This window comes from Aquarana catesbeiana, linkage group LG04, assembly GCF_042186555.1.
Source record: "Aquarana catesbeiana isolate 2022-GZ linkage group LG04, ASM4218655v1, whole genome shotgun sequence".
NCBI lineage: Eukaryota > Metazoa > Chordata > Amphibia > Anura > Ranidae > Aquarana > Aquarana catesbeiana.
Genome location: NC_133327.1, coordinates 61,946,721 through 61,968,877, shown reverse-complemented (window position 1 = coordinate 61,968,877; position 22,157 = coordinate 61,946,721). Strand labels below are relative to the sequence as shown.

Genomic DNA, 22,157 nt, shown 5'->3' with positions numbered 1-22,157 from the left:
GCTAAGAAATTCCATAAAATATGGGACATCTGGACGGAATCCCTGTCCACTAATGCAGACTCGATGGACGATTAGTAACGCTCTATTAATTACTTGTAATGGCTCAAGTGGCATCTCTGAACTTGTAGGCTTCCTTGGGTTGCTCGGTCAATAGTTAAGGGGAGAGGGGGAAATGTGAATGTGTATATGTAACGTGTACTTCATTTCGTAAGTGATTAAAATAAGCTATGTGGAGTATCTGTGGAAATAGAAGAATACTTTAGATAATCTACACAGGTGGTTGAGCGTACAGCAGTTTGGTTGTTTATTATTATTTTAGTTTTTAGCTTGTCTGTGACCAAGCCTGGGTATGCCCAATAGGCTGTGTATTGTATTTTTTTTTTTTTACCTTGAAATTACAATAAAAACAACTTTCAAAAAAAAAAATCATAATAATAAAATACAGACTGTGCTCAAAGATTATAGAAGCAGAAATTGTAAATATGTGTTGCAAAATATTAGGCAACATTCATGCGGCACTATGATAACATTGACTAGGTAAAGGACTAGCATCTGATCCAATGTTTCGCCTACCATTGGATGTGAGTTAATGTGGAGGTAACTGATAAGCGTGGATGAAAGGGGTAACCTCGTCAAAAACTTCCTGTTTTGGAAGATGCAAACACTGCCATTTTTTTTTTGGAAAGCAGAGATCCATTTTTTTTTTTTTGTGCCTTCTAGGGTAGAGGAGTGACAACTCCCAACAACTCCCAATTTTTAGTCTAAACCCAAAAACAGAAAGATAATACAGTGAAGCCTACGGTTTCATAAATGTAACGGCTGCATTGGTTTTCATGTTTTAGTCTTTTTTTCCTTTATTTTCACTTGGTGATCCTGCCAGTAACACACTTCCTGTCTTAGGATGATAACCGTAGGTTATCACCCTAGGACAGAACTGCAGGAAAAATGTAACCGATAATAGTGCAGCACAGGCAGAGAGTCCAGGAAGTTATCAGCTCACTGGATTTCTGACAGAACTTTTTTTTGGGCACTTATGAAACAGATATGACAAAATATTTTCAATGGTAAATTTACCAGACAAAGGGGAGACAAATAAGATAACTCATTGTTAGTTTTACATACATTTTAACCTCTTGGATACCAATATCGTAATAATAGCACATATAAAATCTCACCAATAAATGTGATATTAACACAATATTGGTATTTAAATTGAGAGGTTAATGATCATGTGTTTTGAAGTCCCTAATTAACCTCTTCAGCCCCGGAAGGATTTGCCCCCTTAATGAACAGGTAATTTTTTGCGATATGGCACTGCGTCGCTTTAACTGACAATTGCACGGTCTTGCGACGTCCTTTTTTTCCCACAAATAGAGCTTTCTTTTGGTGGTATTTGATCACCTCTGCAGTTTTTATTTTTTGCGCTATAAACAAAAAAAGACTGACATTTTGAGGAAAAAAAAACAATATTTTTTACTTTCTGCTATATAACCTATCCAAAAAAAATGTATTCATCAGTTTAGGCCGATATGTATTCTTCTACATATTTTTGGTAAAAAAAAAAATCACGATAGGCGTATATTGATTGGTTTGCGCAAAAGTTATCGCATCTACAAACTACAGATAGATTTAGGGACTCTTATTTTTTTTTTATTGTTTTTACTAGTAATGGCGGCGATCTGCAATTTTTAGCGGGACTGCGGCTGACAAATCTGGCCCCAAATGACACATTTTGGGGACCAGTGACATAATTACATTGCTCAGTGCTATAAAAAAGCACTGATCAATGTAAAAATGACACTGGCATGGAAGGGGTTAACACTAGGGGGCGATCAAGGGGTTGAGTGTGTTCCCTAGGTGTGTTCTAACTGTAGGGGGGATGGGCTGCCAGGGACATGACAGAGATCACTGTTCCGGCAGCGCGCTTGCTATCCTCCCTGCATGGACAGACGTACAGGTATGTCAGTTTGCACAGGAAAGCCAAACTGCCGCAGTAAATGTATGGATAATACATGGTAATATACTGTAGTTATGCATCTAACGAAGGTACCTTACACTTTACAGCACTGATCCCCGTTCTGACAGGAGAGTACAGCGCGATCGTCTGTTCCTAGTGATCAGGAACAGCAATCTCTCTGTACTCCCAGGCAGTCCACTCTACCTACAGTGAGAAACACCTCCCTAGGACACACTTAACCCCTTGATTGCCCCTAGGGTTAACCCCTTCCCTGCCAGTGACATTTATGCACTGATCAGTGGCTCCGATCACTGTAATAATGTCACTGGTCCCAAAAAGTGTCCGATCTGTCCGCCATAATGTCGTAGTTCCGCTAAAAATCACTGATCACCACCATTACTAGTAAAAAAAATATATATAATAATAAAAATGCCATAAATCTATCCCCTATTTTGTAGATGCTATAGCTTTTGTGCAAACCAATCAATATACGCTTATTGCGGGTTTTTTTACCAAAAATATGTAGAAGAATATATATTGGCCTAAACTGATGAAGAAATTTTTTTTACTTTTTTGAGGGATATTTATTATAGCAAAAAGTAAAAAATACTGTTTTTTTTTCCAAATTTTGTTTATAGCGCAAAAAATAAAAACCGCAGATGTGATCAAATACCTCCAAAAGAAAGCTCTATTTGTGGGGAAAAAAAGAACATCAATTGGGTACAACTTCGCACGACCGCGCAATTGTCAGTCAAATTGACGCAGTCAGAAAAAAATAGTCTGGTCATTAAGGGGTTAAATCCTTTCGGGCGTTAAGTGATTAAGATGATTACCCCTTCCCTTTTTGATCATTTTTCTGTCTGTTGACATATTGTACCTCTATGGAAATAAAATAACCGTGCAGGAGTATAACCGCAAAGTCCTTCACCATCCTCCAAGTTAATTTTCTGTAAACAGCATCATGAAATGAGGAAGAGAACACAAAAACTGGTTATATAACATTTAGGAATTAAAAGAACTTGAAGCCTCTGTTTATGAAATGCCTGGTGGGGATTTCCACTGCCAAGTTGTTATTGGTCTATACATACTGCTCGTTGTCACTATTCTCTTTCCTGTATGAGAACAATAAATATAACCTGCAATATAATACATTTTTGTTTTGTGGTTTAGATACCCTTTGTCCTGCAGAGGCTGTTGTTAAAACTTACCCTGGGCCTCCTGTGATATTTCCAATCAAGAAGAGCTGGCATTGAATGTACAGGATGAGACTTCAGAATCATTGTCACTAGTCACAGATCCCCTTTGCAGGCTGTGCAGTAAGGAGAAATTGTTTAGCTTGGCTTCTGAGCTTCTGGTCATCCCGGCCAGCACTGAAATTGACCCTGTATGCCTAATGCAGTGTTCTTTGGGCTGTACAAATTCTCAGATTGTCTCTTTAGCTGACAATATAACTGTTAGTAATTCTGTAAAAAAAAAGTTTGTTTGTGTAAGGGTAAGAGAGTAATTGAGTGTGGGACTACTAACATATATTAAACTATTGTAAAGATTTTTATTAAGGCCCCTTTCACACGATCGGACCGTTCAGGTCCGCCTGTCAGTTTTGACGGCGGACCTGAACGGGCGCTCCATGTTAGCCTATGGAGCGACGGATGTTCCCTGACATCCGACCCCGTCCGATCTGCTAAAAGCAGACGGATGGCCCTACGTCCAGATCCGTTGCGATCGGATCGGGTGAGATCTGAGGAAAACAGACATGCTGTCCGTTTTCATCCGATCCCTCCATAGGCAGCAGCGGCGCCTGACAAGCCCCTCCCCGCTCAGTGAGCAGAGAGGGACCTGTCATCCGCCGGCTCAGCGGAGATCAACGCACTGATCTCCCGCTGAGCCGGCGGACCGAGGCGGGCTCCGTGGAAACGAAGTCCGCCTCGTGTGAATGAGGCCATACGCTACTAGAAGTTTCATTTTTTTTTACTATTAGACCAGTTTTCCTTCAAAGGGGTTTTATTTTAATATGTAAAGACAGGGAAAAAAAAAAGAAGGCGGGACTTTAAATGAAGCCTCTCTGTAACTACTAGGGATGAGCTTCGTGTTCGAGTCGAACCCATGTTCGACTCGAACATCGGCTGTTCGATCGTTCGCCGAATTCGTGTGGCGCGTCACGGCCCATAATTCACTGCGGCATTGCTTGCTGATGATTGGCCAAGCATGCACTATGACCCGCATGCTTGGCCAATCACAGCGCCGCCTTAACAGAGAGCCATAATTGGCCAAAGCCAAGGAGGCTTTGGCCAATTATGGCTCAGGGGATTTAGTACACGCCCCACACTATATAAGGCCGCCTGCACGGCGGCCCTGTGCAGTGTGTTCCGGTGTGCTTAGAGAGAGAGAGAGACAGTGTCATTTCATTTGAGTTAGCTAGATTAGGCAGGACAGTCAGTCAGTTAGCTGCACTTAAAGTGTATTGTGTATATATATGCATCCCAGGTGTTGCATATATATATATATATATATACACTGTATTCAGTTTAGCTAGATCCGTTCCTGTTATCTTCTAGACTATTTACATTTAGTGCAGTGCGTCCTGCTCACAGTGTTCAGCTAGATCCGTTCCTGTTATATTCCTACTGACAGGCAGGCTTGTCTTGTTACAGTATTTTGAAGAAAATTACTGGTGTTCTTTTGATCCTATTAGTACCACAGTCAGGCAGCTAGACTATTTACATTTAGTGCAGTGCGTCCTGCTCACAGTGTTCAGCTAGATCCGTTCCTGTTATCTTCTTACTGACAGGCAGGCTTGTCTTGTTACAGTATTTTAAAGAAAATTACTGGTGTTCTTTTGATCCTATTAGTACCACAGTCAGGCAGCTAGACTATTTACAGTTAGTGCAGTGCGTCCTGCCCACAATGTTCTGCTAAACCTACAAGTAAGTGGGGTGCGTCCTGCTCACAGTGTTCAGCTAAACCTACAACTTAGTGGGGTGCGTCCACCTCACAGTGTTCAGCTAAACCTACAAGCTAGTGGGGTGCGTCCTGCTCACAGTGTTCAGCTAGATCCATTTCTGTTATCTTCTTACTGACAGGCAGGCTTGTCTTGTTACAGTAAATACAGCTACCTGAAGAAAATTGCTGGTGTTCTTTTGATCCTATTAGTACCACAGTCAGGCAGCTAGACTATTTACAGTTAGTGCAGTGCGTCCTGCTCACAGTGTTCTGCTAAACCTACAAGTTAGTGGGGTGCGTCCTGCTCACAGTGTTCAGCTAAACCTACAAGTTAGTGGGGTGCGTCCACCTCACAGTGTTCAGCTAAACCTACAAGCTAGTGGGGTGCGTCCTGCTCACAGTGTTCAGCTAGATCCGTTTCTGTTATCTTTTTACTGACAGGCAAGCTTGTCTTGTTACAGTAAATACAGCTACCTGAAGAAAATTGCTGGTGTTCTTTTGATCCTATTAGTACCACAGTCAGGCAGCTAGACTATTTACAGTTAGTGCAGTGCGTCCTGCTCACAGTGTTCTGCTAAACCTACAAGTTAGTGGGGTGCGTCCTGCTCACAGTGTTCAGCTAAACCTACAAGTTAGTGGGGTGCATCCACCTCACAGTGTTCAGCTAAACCTACAAGCTAGTGGGGTGTGTCCTGCTCACAGTGTTCAGCTAGATCCGTTCCTGTTATCTTCTTACTGACAGGCAGGCTTGTCTTGTTACAGTATTTTAAAGAAAATTACTGATGTTCTTTTGATCCTATTAGTACCACAGTCAGGCAGCTAGACTATTTACAGTTAGTGCAGTGCGTCCTGCTCACAGTGTTCTGCTAAACCTACAAGTTAGTGGGGTGTGTCCTGCTCACAGTGTTCAGCTAAACCTACAAGTTAGTGGGGTGCGTCCACCTCACAGTGTTCAGCTAAACCTACAAGCTAGTGGGGTGCGTCCTGCTCACAGTGTTCAGCTAGATCCGTTTCTGTTATCTTCTTACTGACAGGCAGGCTTATCTTGTTACAGTAAATACAGCTACCTGAAGAAAATTGCTGGTGTTCTTTTGATCCTATTAGTACCACAGTCAGGCAGCTAGACTATTTACAGTTAGTGCAGTGCGTCCTGCTCACAGTGTTCTGCTAAACCTACAAGTTAGTGGGGTGCGTCCACCTCACAGTGTTCAGCTAAAGCTACCTGTAGAAGGTTGGTGGTGTTCTCATACTACAGGCAGGCAGTTGATTTTGCTAGCTGCAGTATCAGTACATATATATATATATATATATATATATATATATATATATATCCCAGCTTAGTGCAGCTACAGGCCATTAGTATGTCTGGAAGGCCAAGAAGGAGAGGCAGACAGTCACAAGCCAATAAGAGAGGGCAAGCAGGCTCTGTGTCTAGTGCTGGTCGTGGAGACGGTGCATCCTCATCAGCACGTGGCCATGGGACACGCTTGGCCTTTTTTTCGGCAGCTGGCCATGTTGAGCCGCAACATGCGGAAGACTTGGTCGAGTGGATGACCAAGCCGTCCTCATCCTCCTCATCCTCTCTCACCCATGCCCAGGGTACTTTGTCTGGCAAAGCAGCGGCCTCTTCCCTCGGCTCAATGTCATCAGTGACTCCTTCCCTAGCCCCACCATGTCCTCCTGAGGAGTCCCTCGAACTGTTTGACCACAGTGTTGGGTACATGCTCCAGGAGGATGCCCAGCGTTTGGAAGGCTCTGATGATGATACTGAGCTTGATGAAGGCAGTAACACGAGCACGGACAGAGGGGGTGCCCAAGAAGGACAGCAATCTGGCAGTCATGCTCCCCCTGCTGCAGCATACTGCCAGGTTTGCTCCAGTGATGAGGAGGGAGGGGATGATGAGGTCACTGACTCAACGTGGGTGCCTGATAGGAGAGAGGAGGAGGAGGAGGAGGCGGCACATCACCAACGAGGCAGGATGCCCTCCAGGGGCAAGCCTAAGGGCAGCACATTGACTGCATCACACCCCAAAGCTCCACATGTGCAGGGCGCTGCAGTCTCTGCGCGTTATTCAAAAAGTTCTTTGGTGTGGGCCTTTTTTGAGACGAGTGCATCAGATCGCACCGCTGCTATTTGCAACATATGTCTCAAGCGTATCTCGCGTGGCCAAAACATCTCCCGCTTGGGTACCACATGCTTGACCAGACATATGTTGACCTGCCATGCAGTTCGTTGGCAAGCGTATCTAAAAGACCCACACCAAAGAACAAAGAGGACCTCTGCTTGCTCCTCATCAGCTGAGATTTCCAACCCCACTAGACCTTCAGTCCTCTCTGAGACCTGCACTGAGAGGAATGAAGGTGTAGAATTAGGTGTGTCACAGCCACGTACTTGTGGGCAATCTGATTTTGGTACACAGACGTCAGATTGTACCAGGCAAATTTCCCTGCCCCAGCTGCTGCACCGCCGAAAGAAGTTTGCTCCCAGCCATCCACATGCCCAACGGTTGAATGCTAGCTTGGCAAAATTGCTAGCACTTCAACTGCTGCCTTTTCAGTTGGTAGACTCTGCCCCCTTCCGTGAGTTTGTGGAATGTGCGGTTCCTCAGTGGCAGGTACCCAAACGCCACTTTTTCTCACGGAAGGCGATTCCGGCTCTCTACCAGCATGTGGAAGGCAATGTCCATGCCTCGCTGGACAGGGCGGTCAGCGGTAAGGTGCATATTACCGCTGACTCATGGTCCAGCAGGCATGGACAGGGACGTTACCTAAGTTTCACGGCGCATTGGGTGACTCTGCTGGCAGCTGGGAAGGATGCAGGACAAGGTGCAGTAGTGTTGGAGGTTGTTCCGCCACCACGCCTCCAAAATGCTAATGATTGTGACACACCTCTCTCCTCCACCCCCTCCTCTTCTTCTTCCTCCATGGCCTCTTCCTCGGAACCAGCGGTGCTCCGTAGTTGTTCAAGGGGCTACGCAAGTACGCAGGCCAAAAGATGCCATGCGGTGCTTGAGCTGGTGTGCTTGGGGGACAGGAGCCACACTGGGGCAGAGGTTCTGTCAGCTCTGCAGGGGCAGGTTCAGAGGTGGTTGACGCCACGCCAACTTAAGGCAGGAATGGTGGTTTGCGACAATGGCACCAACCTCCTCTCTGCCCTCCGACAGGGACAAATGACCCATGTGCCCTGTTCGGCTCACGTCCTTAACTTGGTGGTGCAGCGGTTCTTGGGCAGGTACCCGGGCTTACAGGATGTCCTGAGGCAGGCCAGGAAAGTCTGTGTGCATTTCCGCCGGTCATATAATGCCAGTGCTCGGCTGACGGACCTCCAAAACGAGTTTAACCTGCCCAAGAACCGCCTAATCTGTGACATGCCCATCAGGTGGAACTCAACGTTGGCCATGCTGCAGCGGCTGCACACGCAGCAGAGGGCCATCAATGAGTACCTGTGCGACTATGGCACCAGGACAGGGTCAGGGGAGCTTGTTTTTTTTTCCCCACGCCAGTGGGCCATGATCAGGGATGCATGCACTGTCCTGTCACCATTTGAGGAGGCCACGAGGATGGTGAGCAGTGACAGTGCATGCATCAGTGACACTGTCCCCCTTGTCCACCTGTTGGAGCACACGCTGCGTGGAATAATGGACAGGGCACTTGAGGCAGAACAGAGGCAGGAAGAGGAGGACTTCCTTAGCTCTCAAGGCCCCCTTTATCCAGACAGTGTTCCTGCGTGCCCGCCGATCACACAGGAAGAGGACGAGGAGGAAGAGGAGGAGGAGGAGGAGGAAGATTGTGTCAGTATGGAGGTGGAGCCTGGCACTCAGCATCAGCAGCAGTCTTTAAGGGATCAGTCCCAAGAAACACATGGACTTGTACGTGGCTGGGAGGAGGTGGCTGTGGACCATGTCGTCCTTAGTGACCCAGAGGACTCCGGACCGAATGCCTCAGCAAACCTACGCTGCATGGCCTCCCTGATCCTGCAAAGCCTGCGTAAGGATCCTCGTATTCGTGGTATCAAGGAGAAGGACCAATACTGGCTGGCAACCCTCCTTGATCCACGTTACAAGGGTAAGGTTGCGGACCTTATCTTGCCATCGCAGAGGGAGCAGAGGATGAAACATCTTCGGGAGGCCTTGCAGAAAGGTCTGTGCAACGCGTTCCCAGAGACTGGGAGGTTACAAACTCCTGTTTCTGGACAACGTGTTGCTGAGGCTTCGGTCAGTCAAAGAAGGAGCGGTGGAGAAGGTGGCCATCTGACCGATGCGTTCAGACAATTTTTTGGTCCGCAGCCCCAAGGTATGATCGGTTCCAGCAACCATCGCCAGCGTCTGTTTTACATGGTGCAGGAATACCTAGGGGCAAGATCAGACTTGGACACCTTTCCCACCGAAAATCCTCTGGGTTACTGGGTCTTGAGGATGGATCACTGGCCAGAGCTTGCACAGTATGCAATTGAGCTACTGGCCTGTCCTGCATCCAGCGTTCTTTCGGAACGCACATTCAGTGCTGCTGGAGGCGTGGTAACCGATCACAGGGTGCGTCTGTCCACTGACTCGGTCGATCGACTGACCTTCATAAAAATGAATGAGTCTTGGATCACCACCAGCTACCAAGCACCTGATGCTGATGTAACCGAATAATTTTTTTTTAAATCTCAGATCCCTTCAAAGACTGCCTATGCTGATGCTGAGTGACTATCCCTGAGTAATTATCCTCTTCCTCCTCAATCATCACGCTGATAGCTTGTAAGAACATTTTTGGTTCTGGGTGCCACCACCAGTGCCTAAGGCACAATTTTTCAGCCCCTGTTTAACAGGGGCGTGTAATTACGATTTTTGATGTAATACTTTGCAGCAGGGCTCGTTCCTGCATTCCAACTAGAGTGTCTGTGAGGGGTTGCAGTGTTGTGGCACCAGCACCAGTGCCTAAGGCCCAATTTTTCAGCCCTTGTTTAACAGGGGCGTGTAATTACAATTTTTGATGCAATACTTTGCAGCAGGGCTCGTTCCTGCATTCCAACTAGAGTGTCTGTGAGGGGTTGCAGTGTTGTGGCACCAGCACCAGTGCCTAAGGCCTAATTTTTCAGCTCCTGTTCAACAGGGGCATGTAATTACAATTCTTGATCTAATATTTCACAGCAGAGCCCTGTGAGGGCTTACAGTGTTGTGGCCACAGCAACACCTAAGGCCCAAATTTCTGCTGAGTATATAGGGCAGGACCCTACTTTCAAACAACTAACTTACAAACGACTCCTACTTGCAAACGGAAGGAGACAACAGGAAGTGAGAATAAATCTACCCCTAGGAAGGGAAATTCTCTCCTGTAAGAGTTAATATGGGAAAAACATTTCTCCTTTCCACTGATGCTTTCCAATCCATTGGGACAAAAAGTGAGGTGAAATCTTCTGAAGAGGAGGAAAGACAGCAAAACAAATGTCACAGGGGTGATAACCCTTCCCTATGTTTTCCAAAAAGCTTAAAAAAGATTTTTTGGCTGGAGCTAAACACGTTAAAAATGTACCCGTTCAAAATTACAAAGAGATTCTACTTAACAACAAACCTACAGCCTGTATACTGCTGTTCAGAGTATATAGGGCCTGGTGGCCCCACACCTTTCCTTATTTTAATTTGGGTGCGGGGTTCCCCTTAATATCCATACAAGACCCAAAGGGCCTGGTAATGGACTGGGGGGTACCCATGCCGTTTGTCTCACTGATTTTCATCCATATTGCCAGGACCCGACATTACATTAAACCCGCAAGCAGTTTTAAATGAGATTTTTTCCTTTAAAAATGACATTTGGTGCAGGGACTGTTCTAAACACGGGAAACACGCGTCACTTTACAGGCATACTATAGACACCCCTCAGGTACGATATTTAAAGGAATATTTCACTTTTTTTTTTTTTACTTTAAGCATCATTAAAATCACTGCTCCCGAAAAAACGGCCGTTTTTAAAAGTTTTTTTTGCATTGATACATGTCCCCTGGGGTAGGACCCGGGTCCCCAAACCCTTTTTAGGACAATACCATGCAAATTAGCCTTTAAAATGAGCACTTTTGATTTCGAACTTTCGAGTCCCATAGACGTCAATGGGGTTCTAACGTTCGTGCGAACTTTCGGTCCGTTCGCAGGTTCTGATGCGAACCGAACCGGGGGGTGTTCGGCTCATCCCTAGTAACTACCAATAGCTATATAAACTATTTTTTTTCCCCGTCTTTACATATATTTAGGGATGAAAGCCTGCCTCTGTCTTGTTTGGGTACTAAAAGGTCACTTTTCATTTTTTTAGCATGTTTTATTTTAATATTGTCAATGTATCTACAGTCAGGTCCATAAATATTAGTACATCGACACAATTCTAATATCTTTGGCTCTATACACCACCACAATGATTTGAAATTAAACAAACAAGATGCGTTTTAACTGCAGACTTTCAGCTTTCATTTGAGGGTATTTACATCCAAATCAGGTGAATGGTGTAGGAATTACAACAGTTTGTATATGTGCCTCCCACTTTTTAAGGGACCAAAAGTAATGGGACAGATTAACAATCATCCATCAAACTTTCACTTTTTAATACTTGGTTGCAAATCCTTTGCAGACAATTACAGCCTGAAGTCTGGAACGCATAGACATCACCAGACACTGGGTTTCATCCCTGGTGATGCTCTGCCAGGCCTCTACTGCAACTGTCTTCAGTTCCTGCTTGTTCTTGGGGCATTTTCCCTTCAGTTCTGTCTTCAGCAAGTGAAATGCATGCTCAATTGGATTCAGGTCAGGTGATTGACTTGGCCATTGCATAACATTCCACTTCTTTCCCTAAAAAACTCTTTAGTTGCTTTCGCAGTATGCTTCGGGTCATTGTCCATCTGCACTGTGAAGCGCCGTCCAATGAGTTCTGAAGCATTTTGCTGAATATGAGCAGATAATATTGCCCGAAACACTTCAGAATTCATCCTGCTGCTTTTGTCAGCAGTTACATCATCAATAAATACAAGAGAACCAGTTCCATTGGCAGCCATACATGCCCACGCCATGACACTACCACCACCATGCTTCACTGATGAGGTGGTATGCTTTGGATCATGAGCAGTTCCTTTCCTTCTACATACTCTTCTCTTCCCATCACTCTGGTACAAGTTGGTCTTGGTCTCATCAGTCCATAGGATGTTGTTCCAAAACTGTGAAGGCTTTTTTAGATGTTGTTTGGCAAACTGTAATCTGGCCTTCCTGTTTTTGAGGCTCACCAATGGTTTACATCTTGTGGTGAACCCTCTATATTCACTCTGGTGAAGTCTCTTGATTGTTGACTTTGACACACATACACTTACCTCCTGGAGAGTGTTCTTGATCTGGCCAACTGTTGTGAAGGGTGTTTTCTTCACAAGGGAAAGAATTCTTCGGTCATCCACCACAGTGTCAGTACTAGGATCCCTTTAGGACCCAGCACAACTCACCTGACACAGCCTTTGCCTGGGAAACAACACTGATTGGCCAGCTCACCCTAAAATCACCTGTATCAGCATTCAGTCAGTGCTCATGTTAGTTTACCTTGTGTTTGATCCAGCTGATATCTGCTCTGTGTATTTTGTGTATGACCCGGCTCGTTTGACCCTGTTTGCTTGCTTCTGATTCGGTACCGTTTGGACTCTTTCTGTGTATGACCCAGCTTGCCTAGACTACGCTTTGCCTGATTCTACTGTAGTACCTTCTTGTGCAGCGGTGAACTACAAGCACCAGTTAGTATCTACAGCGGTGAACTACAAGTCCCAGCTGACCTGCTCTGCTCAGACCTGCTCATGGCTGTTACCTGTTATATGCTCCTAGCCTGACACAGTTGTTTTTTCGTGGTCTTCCGGGTCTTTTGGTGTTGCTGAGTTCTTTCTTTTTAAGGATGTTCCAAACAGTTGATTTGGCCACACCTAATGTTTTTGCTATCTCTCTGATGGTTTTGTTTTTTCAGCCTAATGATGGCTTGGTATGTGCTCTTGTTCTTTGAACTCTTTGCATAATCAGAACACCTGAACTGTTACCTGTTATATGCTCCTAGCCTGACATTAACACGAGCCATACATAATAAGGGAAACCTATCATGGATCCTGAGCAGGCTCAGTTGTTTCCACAAGAACTTTGCCACTTATCCCATCAAGTTCAGGAAATGGCCACAGAGCTCACCGAGGTGCAATCTCCTTCTACTACCACCGCTACAAAAACTCCATCTGAACCAAAAATTCCTTTGCCTGACCGGTTTTCTGGTGACCATAAAGGGTTTTGCAACTTTAAAAACAGCTGCAAATTATATTTCATGTTAAGGCCATCCTCGTCTGGCCCTGAAACTCAGAGGGTTCAAATCATTATCTCTCTACTACAGGGTGACCCCCAGGCTTGGGCCTTTAACCTGGAACCAAACCATCCAGCCTTGCTAACAGTAGATGCCTTTTTTGAAGCCCTAGGGTTGCTATATGATGATCCAGATTGTGCTGCTACTCCAGAATCAACCCTGTGTAACTTAAAGCAAGGAACTACCACAGCTGAAATGTATTGCTCAGAGTTTCGCAGGTGGGCCCCGGAATCTTGCTGGAATGATGCAGCTCTCCGCAGCCAGTTTAGAAGGGGCCTTTCAGATGCAATTAAGGATGCTCTGGTCAACTTCTCCTACCCAGCCTCACTGGAGGAGGCTATAAGTCTAGCCATTAGAATTGACCGCCGCCAGCGAGAGAGAAGACGAGAACAAACTACAGCTGTGGCAAACTATATACCTCCCTTGCCGCCTGACTATTCCACCTTCAGTGCCAAATCTGAGGAAGAACCTATGCAGTTAGGCTCCACCCGGTTAGCTGCCCAGGAACACATGCGCCGGCGTAACATGGGACTTTGCTTATATTGTGGCCTCAAGGGTCATATGCTCCGTTCGTGCCCTACACGTCCGGGAAACTCCAGGACCTAGGTAATTGCGGGGAGGTTACCTTAGGTCTGCTCTCATCTCCCCAGGGGGACAATCGTATTGTTTTACCCGCTATCATTCACTTTGGGACAGGGGCTCATGAACTGCTAGCCTTGGTAGATTCTGGAGCCGCTGAGAATTTTATTGATAAGACTCTGATTATCTCTTTGTCCCTGGAAACTCATGCTCTAGATTGCCCAATCCGCCTGATGTCCTTGGATAATCGGCCTCTCTCACAAGATCTAGTGCTCCAATCCACCAACCCTTTCCAGTTACAATTGGGGGCTTTGCATTGGGAGAAGATTTCATGTCTTGTCATTGACTCTCCATCCACTCCTTTGATCCTAGGCCTTCCTTGGCTTCAGAAGCACAATCCTGTAATTGACTGGCGAACAGGAAATATTCTGGCTTGGTCCAATCAGTGTAAAAAGAACTGCATCCAGCACCCTGTTCGACTTGCTACCTGTCAAGTGGGAATGGAACAGATTCTACTTTGTTTATAAGGACTTTCGGGATGTGTTTTCTAAAGGGATTGCTGACACTTTACCTCATCGCAGTTATGATTGTCCCATTGACCTCTTGCCTGACACTACACCTCCTCGAGGAAGAGTCTTTCCACTGTCTGAGCCAGAGAATCTTGCCTTGCAAGAATACATCCAGGAAAACCTAGGGTTTCATCCGTCCCTCCACTTCTCCCGCAGGAGCAGGATGCTTCTTTGTCCCGAAGAAGGATGGGGGACTGAGACTTTGTGTTGATTACAGAGGTCTAAATAAAATAACTGTTCCCAATCAGTATCCTCTTCCTCTCATCACAGAATTGTTCTCTCAAATCCAGGGAGTCAAAATCTTCTCCAAACTGGACTTAAGGGGAGCCTATAATCTGGTGCGCATCCGTGCAGGCGACGAGTGGAAGACAACCTTTAACACCAAGGATGGTCATTACGAATGCCTTGTCATGCCTTTCAGTCTCAGAAATGCACCAGCTGTCTTTCAGAACTTTATGAATGACATTTTCTGTGACATGTTGGGTCGCTTCATGCTTGTATATTTAGACGATATTTTGATATATTCTCCCAATCTTGAAACACATCAGAAGCATGTCTGTTCGGTATTGGCCGATTAAAGACTCACTCCCTTTTTGTAAAGCTTGAAAAAATGTTCATTCCATGTTAAACAAGTACCTTTCCTAGGCTACCTAATTTCTGACACAGGCCTCACCATGGATCTAGCCAAGATTCAAGCCATTTTAGACTGGGCACCACCTACAGACCTGAAGGCAGTTCAGCACTTTCTGGGCTTTGCCAATTTCTATCGAAAATTCATTAAGAACTTTGCCACCATTGCACATCCCATCACCACTCTCACCAGGAAGACTCCGACTACGTTTAAATGGACTACTGAAGCCCAGGCAGCCTTCACTCAGTTAAAGAAAGCCTTTACCTCTGCACCAATCCTACGCCATCCTGTTCCTGAGCTACCTTTTATTGTGGAGGTAGATGCATCTGAAGTAGGGGTGGGGGCTCTTTTGTCGCAAAAGGATCCTGTAAATGCTGCCATCCACCCCTGTGCCTTCTTGTCTCGTAAATATTCCCCAGCAGAGCGCAGTTATGATATAGGCAACAGAGAACTTCTAATCATAAAGCTTGCTTTGAAGAAATGGAGACATTGGCTGGAGGGAGCTCGCTATCCATTCATAGTTCTGACTGACCACAAAAACCTTGAATACATCCGTTCTGCTAAAAGACTGAACTCACATCAAGCCAGGTGCCCATTGTTCTTCTCCAGATTTGACTTCACAATTTCATATTTACCAGGGCCAAAAAACAATAAGGCTGACGCCTTGTCTCACAGCTTTTTATCAGAGTCTCCTCCTCCGCTTCCTCCACAACCCATTATCTCTGAGGATAGGATTTTGGCTTTCACCCAGACTGACATCTCTGAGGCCTTGTTACCTGCACAGGCTGAAGCCCCACCCTCCACTCCCCCTGGTATGTTTTTTGTGCCCCTGGCTCTTCGTTTGCAGGTATTGCAGCAGGTACATGCATCAAAACCTGCAGCACATCTGGGGTTTAGACAAACTTTTGAGTTTATCTCTCGCAACCTCTGGTGGCCATTGATTAGGCAGGATGTGTTGACTTTCGTCCAGGCCTGTGAAGTTTGTGCCAGAAGCAAGAGCAGTACCTCTAAGCCGCCCGGTCTTCTATGTCCTCTACCAATACCTATCTGTCCCTGGACCCATTTATCTATGGACTTTATCACTGACTTGCCTCCGTCCCAAGGATGTTCCACGATCTGGGTGGTGGTAGACAGGTTCAGTAAAACTTTGTTCCGCTTCCGAAACTTCCATCTGCTAAAGAACTGGCATCTTTATTCATTAAACATGTTTTCAGGCTCCATGGGGCACCAATTAACATTGTCTCAGACCATGGCTCTCAGTTTATAGCCCAGTTTTGGAAGGCCCTTTGCTCTCAGCTGGGGATTAAGTTATCATATTCTTCAGCATATCATCCTGAGACAAACGGCCAAACAGAAAGGACTAATCAGACTCTAGAGAAGATGGTACGTTGTCTGATGGCCAATGATGAGGTGGAGTGGGGCAACGTCCTGCCATGGGCAGAGTTTGCCTTTAATAATTGTGCCAGCACATCTACAGGGACCTCTCCTTTCTTCTGTATTTACGGGTTGCATCCTCGTGTGTGCTGCTTTTGATCTTCCTCCCTCTGATGTTCCAGATGCCAACACCACAATAGAAAATTTCTCCAAAATCTGGTCCGATGTTAATTGTGCTATTTCTCGCTCTGTGCAGGCTTTTAAGCAAATGGCTGACAAGAGGCGCTCAAAGGTACCAGGATATAAAGTTGGTGACAAAGTGTGGCTATCATCTAGGAATCTGTCCCTGCATGTTCCATCTAAAAAAACTTGGCCCAAAATTCATCGGGCCCTATGAAATTTCGGAGATTGTTAATCCTGTATCCTATAGATTAAAGCTCCCCCCATCCATGCGCATTCCAAATGTCTTTCATGTTTCATTGTTGAAACCTGTTCATTCCAGCCTCCAAGTAAATTAACCAGAACCTGTGGATGTGTTGGACAGTCAGGAATATGAAGTGGCATTTATTCTTGATTCCAGACGAGTGCGCAATTCCTTACAATATCTCGTTCATTCGGAAGGTTTCGGCCCAAAGGATCAATCTTGGGTCCCAGCCGACTTAAGAAGAAGTTCCATCTTCGTTATCCAAGTAAGCCTGGGGGTGCAGGAGTAACCCCTCGAGAAAGGGGGAGTACTGTCAGTACTAGGATCCCTTTAGGACCCAGCACAACTCACCTGACACAGCCTTTATTATAAACAGAAATAAAAATAAAATGTAGCGCTAATGCAAATAACCAATAATGAAAAACACATCAATGATGGTGATCATTAATGGAGGCCCATGAATAAAACACATATAACGTGACAAAGATACATGATGAGTGGGATAAAGTAATGTCCCAATGTGTGGCCATGGGTCAGACAATAAAAAGTCCCAAAATAAACTGTATACAAAATGTTGCACTGGTGCAGGAATCTTCTCCTCTGTATTTTATAGATAGTACGATCATATATGGGAATAGATTAAATACGCTTACCAGAGGGAGTGTATTCAGATGCCAGTGACACCGAATCAAACAGGCTCAGAGATCCTTGATGGACGAAGGTAATTCCCAGAAACCCCGGAACTCAAGGGGGATCTTTCCTCTGTAATCACTGTCGCGACTGCCAGTTCCAAGGACCGAGGAAGGGTCACGGCCACGGGAGAGTCTCCAGAGTGTAAGTGGTTCCCAAAAAGATGTAAAAAACGTCAATAGTGCAGATCAAATGACGTATTTTTATTGGATATCACCAATAATCCACAAACAATATAAAAAGCGTGATCACGTAAAAACCGATAAAATCAAGTGTAGGGAAGAGTAAGGCTTGCCCGATACGTTTCGTCCACATGGACTTCAACTGGGGCATCAGCCTTTGCCTGGGTAACAACACTGATTGGCCAGCTCACCTTTAAATCACCTGTATCAGCATTCAGTCAGTGCTCGTGTTAAAGTTTACCTTGTGTTTGATCCAGCTGATATCTGCACTGTGTATTTCGTGTATGACCCGGCTTGTTTGACCCTGTTTGCTTGCTTCTGATTTGGTATCGTTTGGACTCTGATCTTCCTGTGTATGACCCAGCTTGCCTAGACTACGCTTTGCCTGATTCTACTGTAGTACCTTCATCTGCAGCGGTGAACTACAAGCCCCAGACAACATCTATCCTTATCTGCAGCAGTGAACTACAAGCACCAGTTAACATCTATCTTCATCTGCAGCGGTGAACTACAAGGTCCAGCAAACATCTACCTTCATCTACAGCGACCTGCTCTGCTCAGACCTGCTCATGGCATGTGCTCTTGTTCTTTGAACTCTTTGAATAATCAGAACACCTGAACTGTTAACTGTTATATGCTCCTAGCCTGACACAGTTGTTTTCCGTGGTCTTCCGGGTCTTTTGGTGTTGCTGAGCTCACCGGTGAGTTCTTTCTTTTTAAGGATGTTCCAGTTGATTTGGCCACACCTAATGTTTTTGCTATCTCTCTGATGGGTTTGTTTTGTTTTTTCAGCCTAATGATGGCTTGCTTCACTGATAGTGACAGTTCTTTGGATCTCATATTGAGAGTTGACAGCAACAGATTCCAAATGCAAATAGCACACTTGAAATTAACTCTGGACCTTTCATCTGCTCCTTGTAAATGGGATAATGATGGAATAACACACACCTGGCCACGGAACAGCTGAGCAGCCAATTGTCCCATTACTTTTGGTCCCTTAAAAAGTGGGAGGCACATATACAAACTGTTGTAATTCCTACACCGTTCACCTGATTTGGATGTTAATACCCTCAAATTAAAGCTAAAAGTCTGCAGTTAAAGCACATCTTGTTTGTTTAATTTCAAATCTATTGTGGTGGTGTATAGAGTCAAAAAGATTAGAATTGTGTCGATGTCCCAATATTTATGGACCTGACTGTAGTCCAGTTCTGAAATAATAATTAAAAGTGTATCTAAACCCAGAAACAAAAATACAATATTTCAGCTTACCAGTCCTTAGCTATGATGTTTGCTTTAGAACCACTTTAATGCATTCCCTGCATTAAGGTAAAAAAGAAATAAATACCTGCTACCCCCTCCATAAACATTTACCTCAGTCCTCTCTTGCCTATATACCTGCCAGTTGTGTGCAACTATATTACACAAATCGGTTCTTAACCTAAATTCTAGGGTATCCAGCCTGCGCTCCTATGGTGGCGCACCTGTGGGCTTGCTGTCAAGCCGGGCTGTGTGCATCTATAGACACACACAGCGTGGCTCGGCTCTCCCCTTGCTTCCAACTCACATTATTTGATTCACAGCAGCAGGAGCCAATGGCTCCCCCTGCTGTTTATGAGATTGTGAGAGAAAGAAAACCAGCGTTGCTGTAGATGGGCACAGCACTGGATCGATACAGGACTAAGGTAAGTATTTAGGGAGGGGGGTGGGGAGTGGAAGGTTTGTTACCTTAAGGCAAGTAGTGCATTATTAAGATTAAAATAAAAACTTTTTGCTTTAGAAATATTTTATGCTGGATATACACTGTACAAATTTTGGCCGGTTCCTCAAGAACCCGTCAAAATTCTCTTGGTGGGTGGCCTTGTTGGTTGACTCCTGCCAAACATTGCTTGATTGAAAAATCAAAGGAGCTAGGCAGAAAACTGTCATCTGAAAAGTAGTTATATCCAATCAGATTTAACCTCTGCTTGAGTATTTTGACAGCTGGTGGGGCCGGCTTTCACAATACAATAGTGGGAGAATCGTCCATCATTGATGTATAGCGAGTATATGGCCAGCCTTTTACTCAACAATCGTGATAGCATTCACACACCAGCTACAGGCACTACCACTCTCTACAACAAGAACTGCACTTCATTGCTCTGGACCGGCTTCCTGATGTTCACAAAGGTGAATACCATTCCTGCACAAATCTAAAAAAAATGAGCAAAACTTTTGAAATTGCATTATCATCTTAATGCTTATATGACATTTTAGTGATCATGTTTACATTTGTTTTAATCACGTCTTTCTTTTTTCTTATAGCAAACTCAAGTAAAGCATTTTCTCCAGACCCCATCTTCCAAGGAGACACAGTAACAATTTATTGTGCGTTCAGTACGTCTGGCAGCATTTCCTGGTATTTTAACTCAACAACACTAATTTCAGCTAATCAAAAATACAACACCTCTTTCGGTCTGCAAGGCACAATGGTGCAATATACACTGATGATAGGAAATGTTAGTGATACTGATCAAGGTGAGTAAAGAGTCACTACTATTCTAAAACACATCAGTGACATTAGGCTGAGAACAAGGAATATTGTCTGTTTGTTTTGTACCCCTGGGAAAAAGGAAGAGAATTGAAAAGTTGCAACCTGCATTCTCCATCAACAGATAAGGAAAAAACAGCAGGGGTGAAAGATTTTGAAAGTTTATTTCAAAGAGTAATGTCACGACAGTAAAAGTAAAGGTTAGAAAGCAGATATATGAATCCACTTGAAGGTCCTCAGACATAGCAAAAAGACTAAATAAATACACTTTTTGCCGCAAGAGGACTGAATTACCATCAACAAAATGACGCTGACACTGAAGCTATTAATTTCACTTATTAAAGCAAGGTTCCACCCAAAAGTGGAGCTTCTGCTTTAAGGAGTCCTAACCCCCTGCCATACCACATTTGGCATTTCATTTTTTTTTTGGGATGGGGACCTAGTTTTGACAGGTACCCAGCTCCCACTTCCACCTGCGCCGCCTAGGCGACTCCTCCTCCCTCCTCGTAATCTTCTGGGCGACAATGCAGTGCGACTCGCGCATGTGCAGCGCGCACCCGGCTGTGAAGCCGCAAGCTGTCACAGCCGGTTCCCCACACTAGTGATGCGGACGCAGAGGAGAGAACTGAGGTTTTGGGTGGCCGCATCGCTGGACCGTGGGACAGGTAAGCGTGTGTTTATTAAAAGTAACTTTTAATAAACTGAAAGATTTGTGAAACTCAGCTTTAAGCTGCTTTGGTAAATTTTTAAAATTTTCTTGAAAAGAAAAAAAAAATATTTTTTTTGTATTTATAGGGCGTGGTTTATTTTCTAATTTATGCATTTGGCGTAGTTTAGTATATTTGATTGTTTTTATAGTTGTATTTTTTCCCTTTTTTAAACTATTTGATCATAATTTGCACATTGTTACTTAAAGGTTTTATTTTACCTTATTTTTCCTCTGTTTTATTTTGTATGAGAAAAATGTAATCACTTGCCGCCCGCCATATAGCAAAATGACATCGGCAAAGTGGTTTCAATACCCCGACCGGACGTCATATGACGTCTTCAGGATATTGAGACACTGCGCGCCCCTGGGGGCGCGCATCACGGCGATCGTTGTTGCGGGGTGTCAGTCTGACACCTTGCAACACCGATCTAGGTAAAGAGTCTCCGACGGAGACTCTTTACCACATGATCAGCCGTGTCCAATCACGGCTGATCACAGTGTAAACAGGAAGAGCCAGTGATCGGCTTTTCCTCACTCGCGTCTGTCAGACACGAGTAGAGGAGAGCCGATCGGCTGCTCCTCTGACAGGGGGGGTCTATGCTGATCGATTATCAGCGCAGCCCCCCCCGAGGATGCCCACACTGGACCACCAGGGATGCCACCAGACCACTAGGGATGCCCACCACCAGGCATGCCACCCTAGACCACCAGGGATGCCAATCAGTGCCCACAATGGATGCCAATCAGTGCCCACAATGGATGCCAATCAGTGCCCACAATCGGCATCACTGATTGCCAGGCATTGTTTGGCACTGATTGGCATCCATCAGTGACATACATTATAGTACATCAGTGCCCATCCATGCCCATCCGTGCCACCTATCATTGCCCATTCGTGCCACCTATCAGTGCCCATTCGTGCCACCTATCAGTGCCCATCTGTGCCGCATATCACTGCCGCATATCAGTGCCCATCAGTGCAGCCTATCAGTGCCTGTCAGTGCAGCCCCATCAGTGCCCATTAGTGAAGGAGAAAACTTACTTCTTTACAAAGTTTTTTGTAAATGAAACAAAAAAACTAATTTTGAAAAAAAAAAGTCGGTCTTTTTTTTATTTGTTTAGCAGAAAATAAAAATCCCAGAGGTGATCAAATACCACCAAAAGAAACCTCTATTTGTTGGAACAAAATGATAAAAATTACATTTGAGTACAGTGTAGAATGACCGCGCAAATTC

The 22,157-nt window shown here is 44.9% G+C and overlaps 1 protein-coding gene across 4 annotated transcripts in view; it reads left to right on the top strand.

Moving 5' to 3' along the window:
• Positions 1 to 22,157, top strand: part of LOC141139297 (adhesion G protein-coupled receptor F5-like) — a 343,899-nt gene that overhangs the window by 62,759 nt on the left and 258,983 nt on the right. For all 4 annotated transcript variants that reach the window (XM_073625269.1, XM_073625266.1, XM_073625268.1 and 1 more), the window contains exon 6: positions 19,988 to 20,200. In XM_073625269.1, coding sequence (XP_073481370.1) covers positions 19,988 to 20,200 — 213 coding nt within the window. The remainder of the gene's footprint in view (positions 1 to 19,987; positions 20,201 to 22,157) is intronic.